At 34.8% G+C, this 22716-nt stretch overlaps 1 protein-coding gene across 2 annotated transcripts in view; it reads right to left on the bottom strand.

Moving 5' to 3' along the window:
- Positions 1–22716, bottom strand: part of SNX13 (sorting nexin 13) — a 136634-nt gene that overhangs the window by 9297 nt on the left and 104621 nt on the right. For both annotated transcript variants that reach the window (XM_040472506.1, XM_040472507.1), the window contains 5 exons: positions 21888–22027; positions 10537–10644; positions 8275–8385; positions 3474–3635; positions 1932–2003 (listed from right to left, as the gene is read on the bottom strand). In XM_040472506.1, coding sequence (XP_040328440.1) covers positions 1932–2003; positions 3474–3635; positions 8275–8385; positions 10537–10644; positions 21888–22027 — 593 coding nt within the window. The remainder of the gene's footprint in view (positions 1–1931; positions 2004–3473; positions 3636–8274; positions 8386–10536; positions 10645–21887; positions 22028–22716) is intronic.

Raw genomic sequence — 22716 nt, 5'->3', positions numbered from 1 at the left:
CTAAAATTTTAACTTTTAACAAGTAAAAATCTGTACACTTTTATTATGGGAATATGCAATTAATGGTATAAAAATAAAGGTAAAAGCAAAGACAACTAGAAAAAAGTTTAAAAAAGTTTAAAAAAAGGTAAAAAGTAAATGCAACTAGAACGTTTTGATTCCAAAAATACATACAAAGCAAAGATTTAGAACTATAATAAAACTGCATATAAATGCCAGTAATTTTATAATACTTTCATCTCAACATACTCTAATTATTTCCTCATCCATGTTGTAACTTAAATCTTTAGGAAATTCCACGAGTTATATATTTTTCACTGTCATGCTGTCAACATTTTCTTAGTGCACCTTTCCTTTCACATGTTGAAAACTCATAGCTAAACCAAACAAGGGGTGGCTGAGGTTGGTGAGGGGCATGGCTGGTGGGGAAAGAGACCAATTTCACTCCTGAGGTAAAATAAATATTGCTCTAGTCTCTGATCAAGTATACTCACGAGTTTGGAACAACATGGTAATTCTAATAAATACCTAAATTGTAAAAACCTCTAACAGAAAGTATGATGTTTTGGATATTATACCAGCATAAATCATAACAAAACATTCTAAAATGAATTTTAAAAAGCAAATAATAGATTATCTTTAATACAGTTTACTATAAGAATTTCAATGTGAAACTGAAGGGAGGTAATTATAACTTGAAAATAAATCTGCCTAAGAAAACAGAATACAAAGCCCAGACTCAAACATATATGATAATCTGATTTGTCACAAGGGAGAAATATAGGACACATGGGAAAAGAGGGCCTTCTCAGTAAATGGTGCTTGGGTCAACTGGACCCCTACCCTCTTTCCATACACAAAAATCAATCCTAGATGAATGGGGAATCTAAATTTTTGAATGATAAAATAAAAAAATATTTTTAAAGAAAATCATAGGTGATCTCTGTGACCTTTAGTAGGCACAGATTATATATATACATTACACAACAGGACACAAATCAAAAGATATTCACAATACACAAATACTTATACCTAACAAAGAACCACTATTCAGATTATATAAAGCACTCTTGTTAATCAAAAAGACAAAGACAGCCAAGCCAACAGAAAAACAGAGGAAAGAGCTAGACACACAAGACAAGACACCCAAATGGCCAATAAACATATGCAAAAAGGTTCAACATTTCAACAGTCATCAGAGAAATGGAAACCCACATGAGATACAACCCGAGTGGCTAAAATTTAAAAGACATAACATATTGACTGTTGGCAGGCTATGGAGCATTGAAATTCTCATGCATTGCTGGTAGCAGTGTAAGCAGCACGAACACTGTGGAAAACTATTTGACAGTATCTATTAAAACTGAATTTATGAATACCCTCTAACCAAGCAATTCCATTCCTGGGTATAGACCCAACAGAAATGTATACTTAATTTTTTAATCAAATGACATGTACAAGAGTGTCCATAGGAGTACTACTCATAATACAACAAATAAATTATACTATATTAACAAAATGGAATACTGTAGGTCGACAAGAATGAAGAAACTACAATCACACAAAACAACATGGAAGAATATCACAATGTTGAGCAAAATAAGCCAGACTTAAAGGAGTACATACCTTACTGTTTCATTTATATAAAGTATAAAAGCAGGGTAGAAGTCAGGATAGTGATTATCCTTGGTGGGGAGAGGATAGTGACAGGAAGAGAGCATTAGGGGCTTTCTGGGGTATTAACATTCTGTTTCTTGTTTAGAGTGATTACATGGACATGTTCAGTTTGTAAGAATTCATCAAACTTAACACATATAATATATACACATTACTGATAGGTATACATATTATACTTTGTTAAAAAGTTAAAAAGATTTGCCAAGTATGATTTCAATTACAGTTGAGTACTACCAAAAACAAAATTAACTCACAGTATCATCAAGTTGAGCTGAGACCCGACAATGTTCAGGATCTGAATCAGTCTTCGGAATTAAAGGAGGCACCTAACGTTTAAAAACAAAAACAAAAACAAAAAACAACAAAGTAAACACACTAAAGAAGACAGTGAAAGAACACAATACAATAATCAATCAAAATGAGCACTAAGCATAATAATAGTGTTTAATTTTATTTTGGGGACAATACATAAGCAAAATTTACATAGTATTAAAAAGTATTAACAATCTACAATTAGAAACCAAATGTTAAAGTGTGATTACTTCTTTACCAAAAGACATTTTTTCCTTTAAAAGAAAAAATGGACTTTTGAGTTGGAAGGGGAGATTATTTAGTCAAATCCTATACTTTTTAGAAGAAATTAAAGCTAAGAAAGGTTAAATGATTTAAAAACCAAATGTTCGTAGCACAGCCAGGGAACAAAATTCCAATCTTCTTTCTTTTACTATAGGGAGCTTAACAGTATATTAACAAGCTTAAAAAATGAATTAACTTGTTGTTAGATAACATAAGTTATGGGGAAAATGGACAAATTATCATTTGTCAGCATGACAGGAATCATCAAGATTACCTATAACCCCTTCATGTTACTAGTAAGGAAAAGGGACCTGGAAAAGCTCAGTGAGTTCTGTACAAAGTCATATGGGTAGTTATCAGCAAGACTGGCACTGGAAAATCCTCATTTTCAGTGTTAGCATTATGTTCCCATGATTAGAAACAAAGATAAAGCATCAGAGAAAGTATGAGAATAAATAGAAAAGTATGGATTGAGATACACATTATTTTAGGAGTTGTCTCTTAATGAATTTCTGTTATTTAAATATACATACATACATATATATATGATAGATATTAGTTAGATCTGATACATGATCTAACAAATAGAAAACTAATAGTTACATCCTTTCTTTTATAGTCTTGATCATAACCTTAAACAAGTAGGTCAAAATTATAAAAAGTATAAATGAGAAAATAACAACCTATTTGGTCTGCTACCTGTATTTGCTAATGTAATGAAAAAGTTTCCTAGGAAACTCTTCTAATACCACTCACTGGTATATAAAAATAAGGTATAGCCTCAGAGATAGATGACTGTGAGACTTTTCCTCCCTCTGATCTAGCCACTTGATCATGTGAATCAGGAGAAATTAGGCTTTATGTTTCCTGATGAATACTAACATAGCTAATTTGCACAATAGCGCTTACTTGCTTTGTTTTAGAATTTAATAGCATCATAAAATAAAAACGGCATAATAGAATATAACAGAATAAATAATGTTAACATTACTGGCTTTTACAATTCTACCACAGCAGAGCTTGAGGAATGACTGGATTATAGAGTATCCATTTCTGATAAGAATTTATTCTCTTTAGTTTTTTTTATTATTTATAAGACTGTATGTCTAGAAGACTGTGGACTTCTGAAAAGAAATAAGGTAAATCTAAGCAGGAGCTCAATAAATCTTAGTTAACTTAAAAATAGTTTGCTGTAGGTATTACTGAAAACATCTTCTTACCTTGAAAAATGATTGCTTTATGTCTTGGCCTAATCTTTCTGACATTTTGCCCATGTTGTCTGACATTTTAGTCATTCCCTCTGCCAAGCTATCAGGGAGGGATTTAACTGCATTTGAAACATTCCTCATAGAATTTCGAAGTGGATTTACAAAAGTGTCCATCTAAGGGGAAAAGATATCATACCATGACTTCATTTTATCAGATTTGTTACTTAACTGAGAAGCGTGGGAAAAACAGAATCAATACACAAGAAGAATGCAATCATTTTCTAGTCTATAATATCTCATTATATTTTAAAAATACAGAACTGTTGTCTTCAAAATGTATGGTCTTAAAGCTGTATTTTCACACACAAATATGATTAAAAGCTTGGGGGTGATGAGGCTATTGCTAGAAAATATAAGCTTTCGCTTATATAAAAATAAAATACACTGTTAGAGATACTAAGTTTGGCTGCCTTATTAAGGAAATCCTGAAAAAAAAAATTTTTTTCCCAAAGAGAAATTAACGCAAATGGAATTAGCCACAATGTACTTCTGCTACAATTCAAGGCAACAATAACATAGACATTTTGAGGAAACACTGAAAAATAAACAATTAGATAAAATAAGCAGAAAGCTCAAGTAATTAACAACTAAGATCTTTTTTTTAGATTACATTACATGCTGTTTAAATCTATACAGGGAATATGGAATCCTTTAGTAAGACAGAATAGAAGTATAAAAGAAAATGTGATGAGGAACATAAAAAGGAATAATCTCCAGAGGGCTAGGAAGCATTAAAATTGACATTCTGATTATACAAATGTTAGATAATTTCAATTAAGAAAGGGAGAAATATCTAGAAATCAAAATAGCCTACATATGGTACTGAGATTTTTAATAGAAACAAAAAAGAAAAAAGGGACAGAAAACCAAAGTCATACAAAAAACTAAAGAATATTTTCCAGAAAATGTGAGTCACATGAAAACTATTGCAGAAACAAATTATGTTCCCTGAAAAAAAAAGAAAAAGAAAAAAGAAAAAGAAAAAAAAAAAAAAACGAACTCCATTGCTTCAGGAACACAGCACAATGTTAAGAGATGAGTTCAAGAAGACAAAATTCCTTTACTCTAATGTTTTCATGATTTTTTCATTAAGAAAAACTAGAAAAGATAAAATAAGTACTATTAATAAACAACAGCAAAAAGTGAATTTCAAGAGAACTGTAAAATAACTGGGAGTTTTTAGTTAGTCCTTGGATTAAACTGAGCCGATAGCGCTACAGATATGCTTGATGGAATATGCAACATTCAGGAGGGACACTGTCACAAAAGAACAAGTCAGAGAAGAACCAAAGGACAAAAATCAAAGATGAAGAAGGATTTGAAAAACACTACCACTGGTACACAGATACAGAGGTAAAACGGATAAAAAGATGAAACTCACTCTGTACATGTGCCCTTGTGTGTAAAATTGTGTGTTCTTATATATGTAGCCTCATGCTATCTTAACACTAAACTACCACTGATACTCTTTTAAAGTAACAGAACCTAAATCTATATCATGAGTTAGTTAATAATTATAAATAGTTGCCTGTGCACCATCCTTGACCTACAGAATCCATTTATTTTTCTATCCTTCTTCCTTTTTGATTTTTAATTTCTGAGGGTAAAGTCCAAGCATCTGTGTTGGGGGTGCGGAATGGATAAACTAGGGGGATGGAAAAACCTCCACAAATGATTCTGATGTCTAATCCTGAAAAAAACAGAATTTTAGAAGCATAAAAACAGAGTCCATCACTTATGACAAGGTTTCCAAAAACAGGATATCTCTTAAAACATGCTTAAAACAAACAAACAAATGTGTAAATTACCAAGCAGAGGAGTGAATTATGGATTGCCATCGTAAATGTACACGTAGCCTGACTTACCAAAAATGTTGCCTATTCATTATCACTTCAGATATGTGTATCAGTAACAACACAAATTAATTTTAACTTAAATTTAGATCCCTAACTATAGCTTAAAATGCCTCATACCATGATGTAAAACTGGATAGAGGGGTGCTTGGGTGGCTCAGTCGGTTGAGCATCTGACTCTTGATTTCAGCTTGGGTTGTGATCTCAGGGTTGTGGGATTAAGCTTTGTGTCAGGTTCTGCACCGAGCATGGAGCCTGCTTGAGATTCTCCCCTCTCCGTGGCTCATGCTATCTCTTTCTAAAATAAAAATAGGGGCGCCTGGGTGGCTCAGTCGGTTAAGTGTTCAACTTCCGCTCAGGTCATGATCTCGTGGTTTATGGGTTTGAGCCCTACATCAGGCTCTGTGCTGACAGCTCGGAGCCTGGAAACTGCTTCAGATTCTGTGTCTCCCTCTCTCTCTGCCCTCCCCTGCTCACACTCTCTCTCTGTCTCTCAACAATAAATAAATGTTATAAATAAATAAATAAATAAATAAATAAATAAATAAATAAATAAATAACATACAAATAAAAAATAAAATAAAATAAACTGGAAGAAAGATAACTGTGTGCATAAAGGAAGACTGTTACTTATCTCTTCCTATGAATCGCCTGCATGTCTTGCAAGGCTAGACAAATTGTGTGACGAAGTTAATGTGTTATAATGTATTATTTCTCAAGCTCTGAGAGCCACGGATAAAATGCTTGCAGATGATTTTCTCTAATAGCTATTTAATGTCCAGTAAAATATAATAAAGGAAAAAATATTAAATTATAATTTAGCCAAAAAGGATATGTAGCTGAAAAACCTCTAATTCTTGACATGCATAAGATTATTTTGCCAATATAAAAGAGGTCAAGATGAACTTGGTAATTACCAACATGATTTATCAAAAATGTATGTTACTAAGGATTTCCAGAAATAATTTGGAAGGATCTTTAAACTCCAGTAGTAATATTTTTAAAAAGTGACACATAGCTGTTTGGATATACAACATATATGTGCTTTACACAAACACACACACACACACACACACACACACACACACACACACACACACAGACGCTACTATGGTTGATAAAAAAGAATTGGGTAGGGGAGCCTGGGGGGCTCAGTCGGGTGAGTGTCTCACTTCAGTTCAGGTCATGATCTCACGGTCTGTGGGATCGAGCCCCACGTCTGGCTCTCTGCTGACAGAGCCTGGAGACTCAGATTCTTTGTCTCCCTCTCTCTCTGCCCATCCCCTGCTCGCACTCAGTCTCTGTCTCTGTCTCATTCTCTCTCTTTTTTTTTTTTAACGTTTATTTATTTTTGAGACAGAGAGAGACAGAGCATGAACGGGGGAGGGTCAGAGAGAGGGAGACACAGAATCCGAAACAGGCTCCAGGCTCCAAGCTGTCAGCACAGAGCCCGACGCGGGGCTCGAACCCACGGACCGTGAGATCATGACCTGAGCTGAAGTCGGCCGCTCAACTGACTGAGCCACCCAGGCACCCCTGTCTCATTCTCTCTTAAAAATAAAATTAAAAAAAAAATTTTTTAAAGAATTGGGTAGATCTGATGTAATGTTTCTTTTATCTCAAAAAAAAGCTGTCATCAATTCATTAGTTTATCTTAAAATTGATACAATCTTAAGAGAGCATATAAGGTAAACATCAAAAAGATGGAACACCAGAAGGAATCTCTACTGACAATAAAACTATTCAGAGTTGAAGTTTCCACTCAATCATGTCAATCATGAAATACAAAGACAATCCCACCACATCCCCTCCTTCTGACATTGTAAGGTACATAATATGGAGCTTGTTATTATAACACTCCACTTAAAAATCTTAACATCCACTTGGACGTGAAGACCCAACGCCCTAGAGTAATCATAAAAGTTCTGATGCTTAATTTTTACTTATTTTGTACCAATTTCTTCATCTTCTAAAAAAAAAAAAAGTCTTTTCGGTGGGGGTGGGGGGAAGGAGTGGCAGGGAGGTTGTGGGTTTTGTTTTTTTTTTCATTTTGAAATAATCTGAGATTTCTGAAAAGTTGCAAGAGTATATAGAATTCCTGCACATTATTCACCCATCTTTCCCAAGTGCTGTGACTTCTCCTGTTATTACTGCCACTACTACTACTAAGAACCAACATTCATTCCGAGGTTACTGATGTACCAGGTGCTATAACACATGGAGTATCACATTTGATTCGTACAACGCTTCAAAATGAGAACATCTTCATTACTTGATAAAACTAAAGGACCAAAAGGTGAAGTAACATATTGCAAGTCATAGCTACTAAATGGCAGAGTAAGGAGTTAAACCAAAGACTAATTCCAAAGTCTGTATTCTCACCTCTAAACTATCTTGTCCAATTTCAGTAGTCATTTATTGTCTTAACCTATCATCTAATTCCAAGTGTACGGCTCATATTCTTTGAAAGGCATTTAAAATAATAAAGTTTTCACTCAAGGGACATAAATACGTTCGGGAACATAAACTGTTTAACATTTTTTCTTACCCTTATTCCACGTATAAGACATTTTCCTCCCAGTAAAAGTTCCTTCTCAAGTTATTGAAAAGCTTGTGACCTATCTCAGGTAAACCTTCCTTATTGCATTATTTCAAAAAATCTTTTTTTCTTTTTTCAAGCTCCTGTTAGACTTTAATCTACATGTAAAAACAGGAGTTTATACTTATTAGGAATACCTATCAATAGTAAGTTTACTAATGCATAGAAGATAAACATGCCACGAAGTATTGAAGAAAATTTTCTGGTTTTAAAACATACATATACAAATTTATTTTGTTTTATTTAAAAAGAAAGTATGAAAACGGACCTATAAAGAAAACCAGTGTAACAGTCTGCTTACCTTGCGAGCAAAATCCCCTTTCCCTTTACTGTAGGCTTTGTTCTCAAGGAAATCATACACATAATGAGCCAAAGCTGGGGATGCTTTCATCATTTCAGGAGTTAGTAGTAACTAACAGGAAAAAAATGGTATCTTATATTGATATGGTACTGGAAATTTACTCCTGTCTATAATTTTATCTGTTAGAAAGTTAAGAATATACAGAATTTTAATTCTGTGCTTTAAAAAACACAATTATACAGTTTATAAATAAAGTCATCAATAATTCTATTATCATTAACAGTTTGGTGCATATTTTTCTCATTGTGCTATTTTTGACTTTCAGTGCATCTAATGTCAAAGCTGTCCAAATGGATTTACCACAGTAGTCCTCCCTCTCCATACCTGTGATAAAGTTTAACTTATAAATCAGGCACAGTAAGATATTACCAACAGCTAAAAATAGAACAATTCTAATAAACTCTAACAAAAGTTGTGTGAATGTGGTCTCTCAAAATATCTTACTGTCCCCATCCTTTTTGTGATGGTAAGAGATGATAAAATGCCTACACGATTAGATGAGGTGAAGTGAATGACAATATGCGTGTGACATAGTATCAGGCTACTAATGACCTTCTGACAATTCATCAGAAGGACGATCTCTACTTCTAGACCACAGCTGGCCATAGATAACAAACCACAGAAAGCAAAACCATGGATAAGGGGAGACTCCAGTGTCCATTTTCAGGCTTTACAGTTTATACTATAAAGATCCACAACAGTAAACTATTATGTTATTCACATTCTAATTCTAATGTTAATATTAATAGAAAGTACATAAAATAATCCAAATAAAAACTCTGAAGCATCATAAAGAAGCACGAAAACAAAATACAGCCTTCACAACTGTTAATGACATAACCTACTACTTAGTTCCTTCAGTGGAAGGTTTTGACATACATTGAGTTCATTAGATGCAATATATACGGTACAGCCACTTTTAAAAGATTCATTTAAGGAGCCAGACTTGGAAGAAGGTAGTTATCTTCTATATCTAATAATTGATATAGATTTTTACGCAATTAAAGCTAGTACATTAAAAAAATCAAAATGTTTGACAAGAGTCATACCAATCATTTCCAACGTTCAGTTTTAAGTCAGAAGACAAAGGTAAATATAAGAGATTATATGTTTTTACTATACTTTCAGGAAATAATAATGCCATGGAATTACAATTATGGTTATAAATAAACCAAATCGAACTTATAAATGCTTTTATAAATGTGTAAGAGAGAGAGAAACTTTCCCAACAAAATATCCAGTATAGCATTAGCTAAGTTTCACTAAATACTAAGGCAGGGTCAGTAAACCTTTCATAAAGGTTCATATAGTAATTATTTCAGGTTTTGTGGCCCACTGTGTTTGCTGAAACTACTCAACTCTGCTGTAGTAATGTAAAAGCAGTAACAGACGATAATAAACTAAATGGATGGCCGTGTTCTAATAAAACTTAATAAAACATGTGGTGAGCTAGATTTGGTCTGCAGTCTGCCATTTGCTGACCCTTGTTCTAGAGGATGGAGTGGGGATCTAAATAATAGAACATTATATACCTGGGCTGAGGCTGGGTCTACTAGTAAACCTTTGCAAATTATTCATTGGAATAAAGAACTATAATGTAATATCATTATTATATCTGGCATCTGGGTACCCATGTCTAAAACAAAGTTACTTCTGGGAGTCCTAACAGCTCATGCAGTAACCTGTGAGACAAATTTTGTTGTTTCATGACAGAAATCTATAAATCTAAGATACTACATGTCAGAAACAGTCCCTTGAATCTATTCCTCCCTTGAACTATCCTATAATTTCAGAAGCCTTAGACTCATTATGGACCATAGGAAGCATTTATCAGGAATGAAAATCTGCTAGCTTTGGATACACCTTGAAGAGCTACTATCCACTGAATTGGAAACATTAAACTGTTTGGTGTACCATCAAACACCTAGACTTTACAGTAATGTAGAAAAGATAGGTGTATGCATCTAACCCTGAACACACAAAATCCCGATCACTCAGTGTCCAGAAAACTTCTTCATCAATAAACAGAGAAATAATGTTGATAAATTACTGCGCAGACTGCATGTCACATTGGACATGCTACTCAAAGGTGGTATTCTATTCCACTATTATACTAAAACATTACTTAATAAAGAAAAATCTACTCTATCTATACGCTATATCAAAATAAAAATCCATGAGTAATAATAAACAAGGACTTACCTGCAAATATGCATTTAGATCCTTTTTTCTCTTTTCTAAAAAATCTCTATCCATATTATTAAACGTCTTTTTACCAGGAAGCTTCAATATGCTTGACAGATTTTCAAACTAGAAGATAAAATACATTCAATAATTTTAGTTTTATAGTATTTTTGAAAAAGTATTTTCCAAATAACAATCCTCTATTTATAAAAAGCATCTTTAACAGATTATTTTGCAATGCATTATACTAAGCAAAAATAAGAAAATATGTCCAAAACACAGTAGTAATGTTATTTATTAATAAAGGAGTATTTTCAATTAAGAATGACAAACATGAATAACTAATAAAGATGGGTGATGTCCACATGGGATTTCATTTTAAAACTCCTGATTTTGAACAGAATTATCAATACTAAAAGGTTTTAAAAGTGTTTTCTGGGGCGCCTGGGTGGCGCAGTCGGTTAAGCGTCCGACTTCAGCCAGGTCACGATCTTGCGGTCCGTGAGTTCGAGCCCCGCGTCAGGCTCTGGCCTGGTGGCTCAGAGCCTGGAGCCTGTTTCCGATTATGTGTCTCCCTCTCTCTCTGCCTCTCCCCTGTTCATGCTCTGTCTCTCTCTGTCCCAAAAATAAATAAACGTTGAAAAAAAAATTTAAAAAAAAAGTGTTTTCTTTAACATTTTGACTTACGAATAAAGTAATAGCAAATATATTTTTAATGATCAAAGATCCATGAGTTTATGGCTCTTTAAGAAATCTAACAAATCTTTTTTACTATTAATGACTTTAAATCAGTTAATCATTGTAATAGCTATTAAAAACAAAAGGTAATTTCAAAATACAGATTACAATTATACTACAACTCTGTATATAAACAATTATAGTGTAACACTGATACTTCTTCCCCACCAAACACATGAGAAATGAACTCACAGATTACTAAGAAAAAGTCTAAGGGCCATTAATATGTATCTTATCTTTATAAGGCCACAAACACAAAGTATACACGCTCTAAGTCTAGCATTTATAGACTTAACATTTAGGCACACCTTCAAAGATCCACATATACAGTACTCTGCTGTGCCTTGCTAAAGCACAAATTTTAACTCTACCAGGGGCTAACAGAGTGTAAGAGCAAAGTCATTTAGCTAGTGACTAAGCCTGGCCAGCAGTCTAGTAATTGAAATTTCAAGCAATCTTAGTGTCTTTCCCATGTGATACATGTCCTGAAGTGAAACAAACTTTCTAAAACCATTCTTTGTTTAAAAACATCAACAATAATGGATCTATAGAGAAAATTCATTCCTGGTGCAGATGTTAAAGAGCAAATGAAAAGATGCAGGATGACTTATATCTCCAAACTGAAAGATTCAGATAATTTATTTTATTTTTCAATATTTATTTATTTTTGGTAGTGCAAGTGGGGGAGGGGCAAAGAAAGGGGAACAGAGGATTCAAAGCAGGCTCTGCGCTGACAGGCTGACAGCAGTGAGTATATGCAGGGCTCGAACCCACGAGCTGCGAGTTCATGACTTGAGCTAAAGTCAGATGATCAGCCTCAACCGACTGAGTCACTCAAGTACCCCATTCTGATAAATTTTAAAATGGAATGGCAAATCAGATAGTTGCTTGACACTATAATGTGAATAAGTTCATTGTATGTTATACATGAAAGGTAAAGGCAACTCTTTTGCCTCAACAAAGGCAACCCCCCCCACAAAAAAAAATCAACAACAACAACAAAAACAAAAAAAGGAAACATGCAATTTACAGGGAAAATGTTATGCTAGAGTGATATTCATAAATTTGTTTGGCCACAACAGTATTAAAATAGGTCCTCATTAGATCAAATGTCCAGTGGAGAGCTCCTGGTTTTAAGATTTTTTTTTTTTAAATCATACCTTATGGAAATAAATTTTTTCAAGGTGTCCTAAAAATATTTAACTTTCCAGAATATTACTTATCTACATTATCCTAAACTACTGATTTATTTTTAATATAATTTATTGTCAAATTGGTTTCCGTATAACACCCAGTGCTCAGCCCAACAAGTTCCCTCCTCAATGCCCATCACCCACTTTCCCCTCTCCCCCAACCTCTCAGCAATCCTCAGTTTGTTCTCAGTATCCAAGAGTCTCTTATGGTTTGCCTCCCTCCCTCTCTGTAACTTTTTTTCCCCCTTCCGCTCCCCCATGGTCTTCTGTTCAGTGTCTCCAGATCCACCTATGAGTGAAAACATATGGCATCTTTCTCTGCGTGATTTATTTCACTTAGGATAACACTCTCCAGTTCCACCCACATTGCTACAAAAGGCCATATTTCATTCTTTCTCATTGCCACATAGTATTCCATTATACATATAAACCACATCTTCTTTATCTGTTTGTCAGCTGATGGACATTTAGGCTCTTTCTCTAATTTAGCTATTGTTGAAAGTGCTGCTATAAACATTGGGGTATATGTGTCCCTATGCATCAGCACTCCTGTATCCCTTGGGTAAATTCCTAGCAGTGCTATTGCTGGGTCATAGGGTAGATCTATTTTTAATTTTTTGAGGAAACTCCACACTGTTCTCCAGAGTGGCTACACCAGTTTGCATTCCCACCAACAGTGCAAGAGGGTTCCCATTTCTCCACATACTCGCCAGCATCTATAGTCTCCTGATTTGTTCATTTTAGCCACTCTGACTGGTGTGAGGTGGTATCTCAGTGTGGTTTTGATTTGTATTTCCCTGATGAGGAGTGACGTTGAGCAACTTTTCATGTGTCTGTTGACCATCTGGATGTCTTCTTTGGAAAAGACTCTATTCATGTCTTCTGCCCATTTCTTTACTGGATTATTTGTTTTTTGGGTGTGGAGTTTGGTGAGTTCTTTATAGATTTTGGATACCAGCCCTTTATCCAGTATGTCATTTGCAAATATCTTTTCCCATTCTGTCAGTTGCCTTTTAGTTTTGTTGATTGTTTCTCTTGCAGTGCAGAAGCTTTTTATCGTCATGAGGTCCCAACAGTTCATTTTTGCTTTTAATTCGCTTACCTTTGGAGATGTCTCAAGTAAGAACCTGCTGTGGCTAAGGTAAAAGAGGATTTTTCCTGCTTTCTCCTCTAGGGTTTTGATGGTTTCCTGTCTCACATTTAGGTCCTTTATCCATTTTCAGTTTATTTTTGTGTATGGTGCAAGGAAGTGGTCTAGTTTCATTCTTCTCCATGTTGCTGTCCAGTTCTCCCAGCACTATTTGCTAAAGAGGCTGTCTTTTTTCCATTGGACACTCTTTGCTGCTTTGTCAAAGATTAGTTAGCCATACATTTGTGGGTCCAATTCTGGAGTCTCTATTCTATTCCATTGGTCTATGTGTCTGTTTTTGTGCCAATACTATATGGTCTTGATGATAACAGCTTTGTCGTAGAGGCTAAAGTCTGGGATTGTGATGCCTCCTGCTTTGGTTTTCCTCTTCAATATTACTTTGTCTATTTGGGGTCTTTTGCGGATCCATACAAATTTTAGGATTGTTTGTTCTAGCTGAAAAGAATGCTGGTGCAATTTTGATTGGGATTGCACTGAATGTGTAGATTGCTTTGGGTAGTATTGACATTTTAACAATATTTATTCTTCCAATCCATGAGGATGGAATGTTTTCCCATTTCTTGGTGTCTTCTTCAATTTCCTTCATAAGCTTTCTATAGTTTTCAGCATACAGATCTTTTACATCTTTGGTTAGGTTTATTCCAAGGTATTCTATGGTTCTTGGTGCAACTGTCAATGGGATCAGTGTCTTTATTTCTCTTTCTGTTGCTTAATTATTGGTGTATAAAAATGCAACCAATTTCTGTACACTGATTTTGTACCCTGAGACTTTGCTGAATTCATGTTATCAGTTCTAGCAGACTTTTGGTGGAATCTGTCGGGTTTTCCACATAGAGTATCATGTTGTCTGCGAAAGGTGAAAAGTTTGACTTCATCTTTCCCAATTTTGATGCCTTTTCATTTTGTTGTCTGATTGTTGATGTTAGGACTTCCAACACTATGTTAAACAACTGTGGTGAGAGTGGACATCCCTGTCACGTTCCTGATCTCAGGGGAAAGCTCTCAGTTTCCCCCACTGAGGATGATACTAGCTATGGGCTTTTCATAAATGGCTTTTTTAAATTTTTCTTTAACATTTATTCATTATTGAGAGACACAGAGCATGAGCAGGGGAGGGGTAGAGAGAGGGGGAGACACAGAATCTGAAGCAGGCTCCAGGCTCTGAGCTGTCAGCACAGAGCCCAACATGGGACTTGAACTCACAGACTGCAAGATCGTGACCTAAGCCGAAGTCGGTCGCCCAACCGAGCCACCCAGGCGCCCCAGCATAAATGGCTTTTATGATGTTTCTATCCCGACTTTCTTGACGGTTTTTATCAAGAAAGGATGCTGTATTTTGTCAAATACTTCTTTGCATCTATTGACAGAATGATATGGTTCTTTTCTTTCATTAATGTGATGTATCACATTGATTGATTTGCGAATGTTGAACCAGCCCTGCAGCCCAGGAATGAATCCCACTTGATCATGGTGAGTAATTCTTTTTATATGCTGTCGAATTCGATTTGCTAGTATCTTGTTGAGAATCTTTGCATCCATATTCATCAGGGATATTGGCCTGTAGGTCTCCTTTTTTATGGGGTCTCTGTCTAGTTTGGGAATCAAAGTAATGCTGGCTTCATAGAATGAGTCAGGAAGCTTTCCTTCCATTTCTATTTTTTGGAACAGCTTGAGAAGGATTGATATTAACTCTGCTTTAAATGTCTGGTAGAATTCCCCTGGGAAGTCATCTGGTCCAGGACTCTTATTTGTTGGGAGATTTTTGATAAGTGATTCAATTTCTTCACTAGGTATGGGCCTGTTCAAATTTTCTATTTCTTCCTGTTTGAGTTTTGGTACTGTATGGGTGTTTAGGAATTTGTCCAATTTCTTCCAGGTTGTCCAGTTTGTTGGCATATAATTTTTCATAGTATTCCTTGGTAATTGCTTGTATTTCTAAGGGATTGGTTGTAATAAATCCATTTTCAATTGTGATTTTATCTATTTGGGTCCTCTCTCTTTTCTTTTTGCAAAGCCTGGCTAGAGGTTTATTGTGTTTATCTTTTCAAAAAACCAACGCTTGGTTTAATTGATCTGTTCTACTGTTTTGTTTTGTTTTTGTGATTCTATATTGTTCATTTCTGCTCTGATCTTTATTATTTCTCTTCTTCTGCTAGGTTTGGGGTGTCTTTGTTGTTCTGCTTCTAGTTCCTTTAGGTGTGCTGATAGATTCTGTATTTGGGATCTTTCTTATTTCTCAAGATGGGCCTGGATTGCAATGTATTTTCCTCTTAGGACTGCTTTTGCTGCATCCAAAAGGGTTTGGATTGTTATATTTTCATTTGCATTTGTTTCCATATATTTTTTAATTTCTTCTCTAATTGCCTGGTTGACCTATTCATTCTTTAGCAGAATGTTCTTTAACCTCCATGCTTCTGTAGGTTTTCCAGACTTTTTCCTCGGGTTGATTTCAAGTTTCCTAGCATTGAGATCTCAAAGTGCACATGGTATGATCTCAATTCTTTTATATTTACTGAGGGCTGTTTTGTGACCCATTATGTGGTCTGTCTTGGAGAATGTGCCATGTGCACTCGAGAAGAAAGTATATTCTGCTGCTTTGGGATATAGAGTTCTAAATATATCTGTCAAGTCCATCTGGTCCAATGTATCGTTCAGGGCCACCGTTTCTTTACAGATTCTCTGTCTAGATGATCTGTCCAGTGCTGTAAGTGGAGTATTAAAGTCCCATGCAATTACCACATTCTTATCAATAAGGTTGCTTATGTTTGTGATTAATTGTTTTACATATTTGGGTGCTCCTGAATTCGGTGCATAGACATTTATAATTGTTAGCTCTTCCTGATGGATAGACCCAGTAATTATTATATAATGCCCTTCACCTCTTGTTACAACCTTTTTTAAAGTCCAGTTTGTCTGATATAAGTATGGCTACGCCAGCTTTCTTTCGATTTTCGCTAGGATGATAGATAACTCTCCATCCCCTCACTTTCAATCTGAAGGTGTCCTCAGACCTAAAATGAGTCTCTTGTAGACAGCAAATAGATGTGTCTTGTTTCTTTATCCATTCTGATACGCTATGTCTTTTGATTGCAGCATTTACTACACTTACATTCAGTGTTATTATTTAAAGATACGGGTTTAGAGTCATTGTGTTATCTGCAGGTTTCATGCTTGTAGTGATGTCTCTGGTACTTTGTGGTCCTTGCAACATTTCACTCACAGAATCCCCCTTAGGATCTCTTGTACGGCTGGTTTATTGGTGATGAATTCTTTCAGTTTTTGTTTGGGAAAATCTTTCTCTCCTTCTATTCTGAATGACAGGCTTGCTGGACAAAAGATTCTTGGCTGCATATTTTTCCTGTTCATCACACTGAAAATTTCCTGCCACTCCTTTCTGGTCTGCCAACTTTCAGTGGATAGGTCTGCTACTACCCTTATGTGTCTACCCTTGTATGTTAAGGCCTGTTTATCAGAATCCTCTCTTTATCCTTGTATTTTGCCAGTTTCCCTATGATATGTGGTGAAGATTGATTCAAGTTACGTCTGAAGGGAGTTCTCTGTGCCTCTTGGATTTCAATGCCTGTTTCCTTCCCCACATTGGGACATTCTCATTTATGATTTGTTCAAGTACACCTTCAGCCCCTTTCTCTCTCTTCTTCTGGAATTCCTATGATACGGTCATTGTTCCGTTTCATTGAATCACTTAGTTCTCTAATTCTCCCCTCGTGATTCTGGATTTTTTTCTCTTTTTCCATAATTTTATCTTCTAATTCACCTATTCTCCCCTCTGTCTCTTCAGTTCACACTGTGGCCACCTCCATTTTATTTTGCACCTCATTTATAGCACTTTTTTAATTCATGATGACTCTTGATCTCTGTGGCAACAGATTCCTAAATTCTTGTTCAGTTATGCTGCTTGTATCTGTTTTGATCAATTTTTTAGCTGTCATTTCTTCCTGGAATTTGATGAGAATTCTTCCATTGCATTCTTTTGGCTAGTTTTCTGTCCCTTATGAATTTTAAAAGCTTGTCATGTGTGCTCTACATCTGCGATCACTGCTATGTTAAAGGGGGTCATACACTGTCCAGGGTCTGGCCCTTCAGGTGGTGTTTTGTGGAGAGTGTTACTTTCTCTCTGTTGTTGTGACTTTGGTTATTTTATTTCCCTACTCGTAATGATGTTTTGGACCCTCCACCAGGTGTGGTTTAATTTTTTCCTTGAAATAGCCCTATGGCCCCTCAGGTTGTCCTGGTTTCTCCCTGGTAAACTTAGTTTCTTTTCCTCCCAGACTCTTGGGGTTCAAAGTCCTTTGGCTTCAGCCCTTCTTTGTTTGAGAGACGTGGGAAGTACAGATTCCCCTACGTCTCAGCCATGCTGGCCACCCACCTCTCCTAAACTACTGATTTAATTTTACAGAATACATACTTTATTCTAGTATTACAAGTACGTTATGGGTGAAGTGTACTGCGCTCCCAAGTTCAGATGTTGAATCTTTAACCCCTAGTACTTCAGAATGGGGTTATATTTGCAGACAGGGACTTCAGAGAGGTAATTAAGTAAAACAAAGCCCTCAGGGTGGGTGTAATCTAATCTGACTGGTATCATTATAAGGGGAGGAAATCTGAACACGCAAAGAGAAAAGAGACACCAGGGACGTGAGCACACACAGAAAAGGCCATGTGAGGCCATATTAAGAAAGGCATCCATTTGACAGCCAAGGAGAGATATTTCAGGAAAAAACAAATTTACCAACACCTTGATGTTGGACTTCTAACCTCCAGAACTGCAAGAAAATTATTTTTATTGTTTAAGCCACTCAGTCTGTGGTATTTTGTTATGATAGCCCTGGCAAATTAATACATCAAGGGAATATAACAGTATGCAATAAAACAACAATTTATTTTGGGGGTGCCTGAGAGGCTCAGTTGGTTAAGTGTCTGACTTCAGCTCAGGTTATGACCTTGTGGTTTGTGAGTTCAAGCATCACGTCGAGCTCTGTGCTGACAGCTGAGTCTGGAGCCTGCTTCAGATTCTGTGTCTCCCTCTCTCTCTGCCCCTCCTCTACTTGCTCTCTCTCTCTCTCAAAAATAAACATTAAAAAGAATTTTTTTTAATTTCAGAAACTTTAAATTATTAAATGTTGTTAATAAAAAGAAATAAATTAAATGCCACAAAAATAGTTATTTTCTTAAAGCCTAGATTATCAAACTCCTTTTTAAACTGTCTAGAACAGAAGCATATAGGACTCATAGTTTTCTCAAATATTGCTATTATAAAAAGAAAAATGGGGAAATTTTATACTCTAATTAAACTTACTATAATTGTGGTATTTTAAAGATTATATTTAAATACAAGATAAAGGGAGCCCATTCCCTGAAAGGTAATATAATTCTCTCTGCAAAAATTCATGAATGTATTTTTTTTTTTAATATTTATCTTTGAGAGACAGAGTGTGAATGGGAAAGCAGCAGAGAGAGAGGGAGACACAGAATCTGAAGCAGGTTCCAAGCTCTGAGCTGTCAGCACAGAGGCTGACATGAGGCTCAAACCCATGAATGGTGAGATCATGACCTGAGCTGAAGTTGGTCACTTAATGACTGAGCCAGCCAGGTGCCCCCCATTATTTTTTAAATATTTTTAAAATATTTTTTTAAACATTACAAGGATTCAAAATTTGTTTATATCCAAGCACATAATACTTTTACTCAGTTACCTTAAAGCATACTTAATATTTTTTAAATCACTAGTATTTTATCTGTGCTAATATACAATTCACTCAATATAATACAATTGCACAGTGTCTACTAGAATGTAGGCTCCCAGAGGCAAAGACTAGGTCTGTCTTGTTCACTGTTGTATTCTGAGCACTGAGAACAGTACCAGGCACACAGTATATATATATATATATATATATATATATATATACTCAGTAGATATATATATATATATATATATATATATATATATGTACTGAATAAATAAATGTGTAGTTCAGGCCATTTCTAAAATAACGTGATATTTAATATTAATTATTTTCTTTCAATTTTATAAATCTTTATCAATAAAACATCCAATGAGCCTAAAAACATCCTTAAAGAAAATGATAGTATATTTAGACTGGAAAAGCTTACATCACAAAGTTAAGAAAACAAAACCTGTTTTAAAATAATGTTAACACTTGAAGAGCTCTACGGAGTTAAAATTTATTTGTGTCAATTGGTTGTACTGTTACCAACTGATGAATTACTATGAATCACTGCATTTTTCTTCTGCTGTTTTATGAGAGATTTGAGTTTAAAAATATGGATAAGGCAGAGCTAAAAGGCGAATAGCCTGGGTCTTATTTACAAATGTTTAGCATTTTCCTTAAAGCTACATTTTCACTTAGAAGCTTTGTTTTTAAATTCTTAAGCTTGTGAGCAATCTAAGTAATCATACACTACTGTGACTTGATAAGAAACACAAAGTCAAAACACATGCACTTTGCCTGCACTGAGCCCTTTTAAAAATGACTTCTCTTGGGGCACCTGGGTAGCTCAGTTGTTAACCGACTTTGGCTCAGGTCATGATCTCACAGTGTGTGGATTCAAGCCCCGCATCAGGCTCTGTGCTGACAGCTAACAGCCTGGAGCCTGCTTCAGATTCTGTCTTCTTCTCTCTCTGCCCCTTCCCCATTTGTGCTCTGTCTCTCAAATAAATAAATGTTTAAAAAAAAAAGTAATAAAAAAATAAAAATGAATTCACTTTATTAATTTCATTTAATTTTTGCTGTATTGTAAAAGGAAATTTCTGTATGGACTGTTCTATTAATAAAGGTTTTTTTTTTTTTTTTAAGTATGTTCTTCACTTATAATTGTCAATATGTAAACATAAACATGATATTTACAGTCCTTGCCTAGAATATTTAAATTATGCAGTTATTATTCCTCTTAATAGTAAAAAGTTAACACTATTCAAACAAAGAAAATTTCACATTATTCCAAATTCCCATTGATTTCCAAGTAAATAAAACTACTTAGCAATTCAAATTATTTTAAAATTTATCAGGTTTGCTTGATATATGAGGATGGGAAGAAAGATAATATAAGCTGTGGGATTTTAGACTCTAATATAGGTAATATTTATAAAATTAAAGCAATTATTTCATCAATGTGGGACAGAAAATTCTTTCACCTCTGCAAAAAAATCAATCTAAGCTGAAGAAACAAACCAAGACAACGAAAACAGAAGAACAGACATGTCCAAAGTTGTTAATTTCCTTATGAATATAATTTAAAATAGTATTTTTCATATGGGCTTCTGGAGTCAACCCTAATCTGGTTTTAATCACTTTTAAGCTATTAATTGTTTATCTCACTCTATTCACAGAGTATTTTAATGAAATGATCATGGTGCTGACCATATTTTTTCCATTATCTTAACTGAAAAAAGATATTTTCTGATTACTCAAATAATACAATGTCATTTCAAAGCTTCTGTCCATTCAGATGTCACAATTATCAGTATTTTTACTGGTTTAAAACCAGCATGTATAGTTTAAAAACTTTGAATGAAATTATAGATTCTCAAAAGTTACATTTCATAGATCACATATTCCAATTCATGTGATGATGATCTATTTTTTTTAAGTTAAGGATAAAAGTATTTAATAAAAAGTAAAATAGAGAAATAATTCATTTACATTTGTTGTCTTTAAGCATCCACATACTTCTATAAAACAAGAGGGATGTATTTAGTAAGAATTAAAACATTAACTGGCTAATGTTAAACTTAATTTAGGTTGTGGTTCTTAAAACAACTTAATAGACCAAGGATTTAACTGTTATACTATTGGGTAAGGATACTATTTAAAATAACTATAACTCTGGATTATATTGTCCAAAATAAAAACACAAAATGCCCTACAGTGATACTCCTCCATGTCTTAAACCAAACCCAAATCCCAAATACCTCTTGCAAAGCACAAGAGACACACACACACACACACACACACACACACACACACACACACACAAAGTCAGAAAGATACATTCATTATAATTTTCCAAAGCAGACCACTGATATTTTGTCACTAGTCTACAATGGTTATAACTGGTTAAAGATTGATTTACTGGTTAAATGCTCCTAATCATTCTAACATTATGCTGACTATACAAAAATTCTTACCTTACTTCCTTTGGCTCTGCTCATTATCTTAGCATCCACAGAGCTATTTAGAATCAAACATCAAATCAGGAAACAACAAAAAATGCACAAACTCGAAAATGTACGTTCAGTGGAGGATTACCTGTTCAGTGATCCTCATGTGGAAGTCGTGAAAGTCGCTGTAACGGCGATAGGTTTTCCACATCTCCTCGCTGTTAAGACCACGCCGGTGAACAGTGATGGCGTATAACGCATACGTCTTGCCATGATCATTACAAACGCCTGCCACAGCATATGGGTCATAGTCAGCATATACTAGTCATTTCAAACAAAATGAAGAGGAGCAAAACACACACAGAAGAGGAAGATGAAGAACAAAAACAAACAAAAGAACATGAAGTGAAGAAGAATTTGAAATGACAGACTGAGACAAAAGGATGTCACCAAAGGATAAAAGACTCCCATCCTCTGGACTCACATTCACATTATAAGTTTATGATGACACTACTAGCCACACAGTGATACCTACCTACTTCGACTCACTTCCTCAAGAGCTTGTACCCATTCTTAGTATGACACCACACTACCGCCTCATAATGTAACATTATTCTCTACATATTTAATTAAAAGAAAAGTAACAGAAATAAAATAACAACCTTTGATACTAGCTTTCACTATTCAATTGTATTTCAATTAATATCTCTCCCACCAAACAGAAAGCAAAAGCCAAGAACTACAATTCATGCACTTCTGGCAAGTCTCTTTACAATTATCAATAATTTATAAATGTAGTTCATTCTGGAGATTTTTTTTTTAAAGACATTTTCCTGCACAGCATCCTAGTGAGGTAAACTCAAAACCTGTTCCGATTTTGTACTAAACTTAAGACATTTGTTGTGAATCATTTTCTCTAATTTTCTTTCCTATTTTCCAGTTTCTTTCCTCTTTCTAGTGTTGTATTCTAGATCGTT

This window comes from Herpailurus yagouaroundi, unplaced genomic scaffold (assembly GCF_014898765.1).
Source record: "Herpailurus yagouaroundi ecotype Mexico unplaced genomic scaffold, PumYag 100, whole genome shotgun sequence".
In the NCBI taxonomy this organism is placed as follows: Eukaryota; Metazoa; Chordata; class Mammalia; order Carnivora; family Felidae; genus Herpailurus; species Herpailurus yagouaroundi.
The sequence above is the reverse complement of the archived record's forward strand: the minus strand, read 5'-3'. Positions and strand labels throughout refer to the sequence as shown.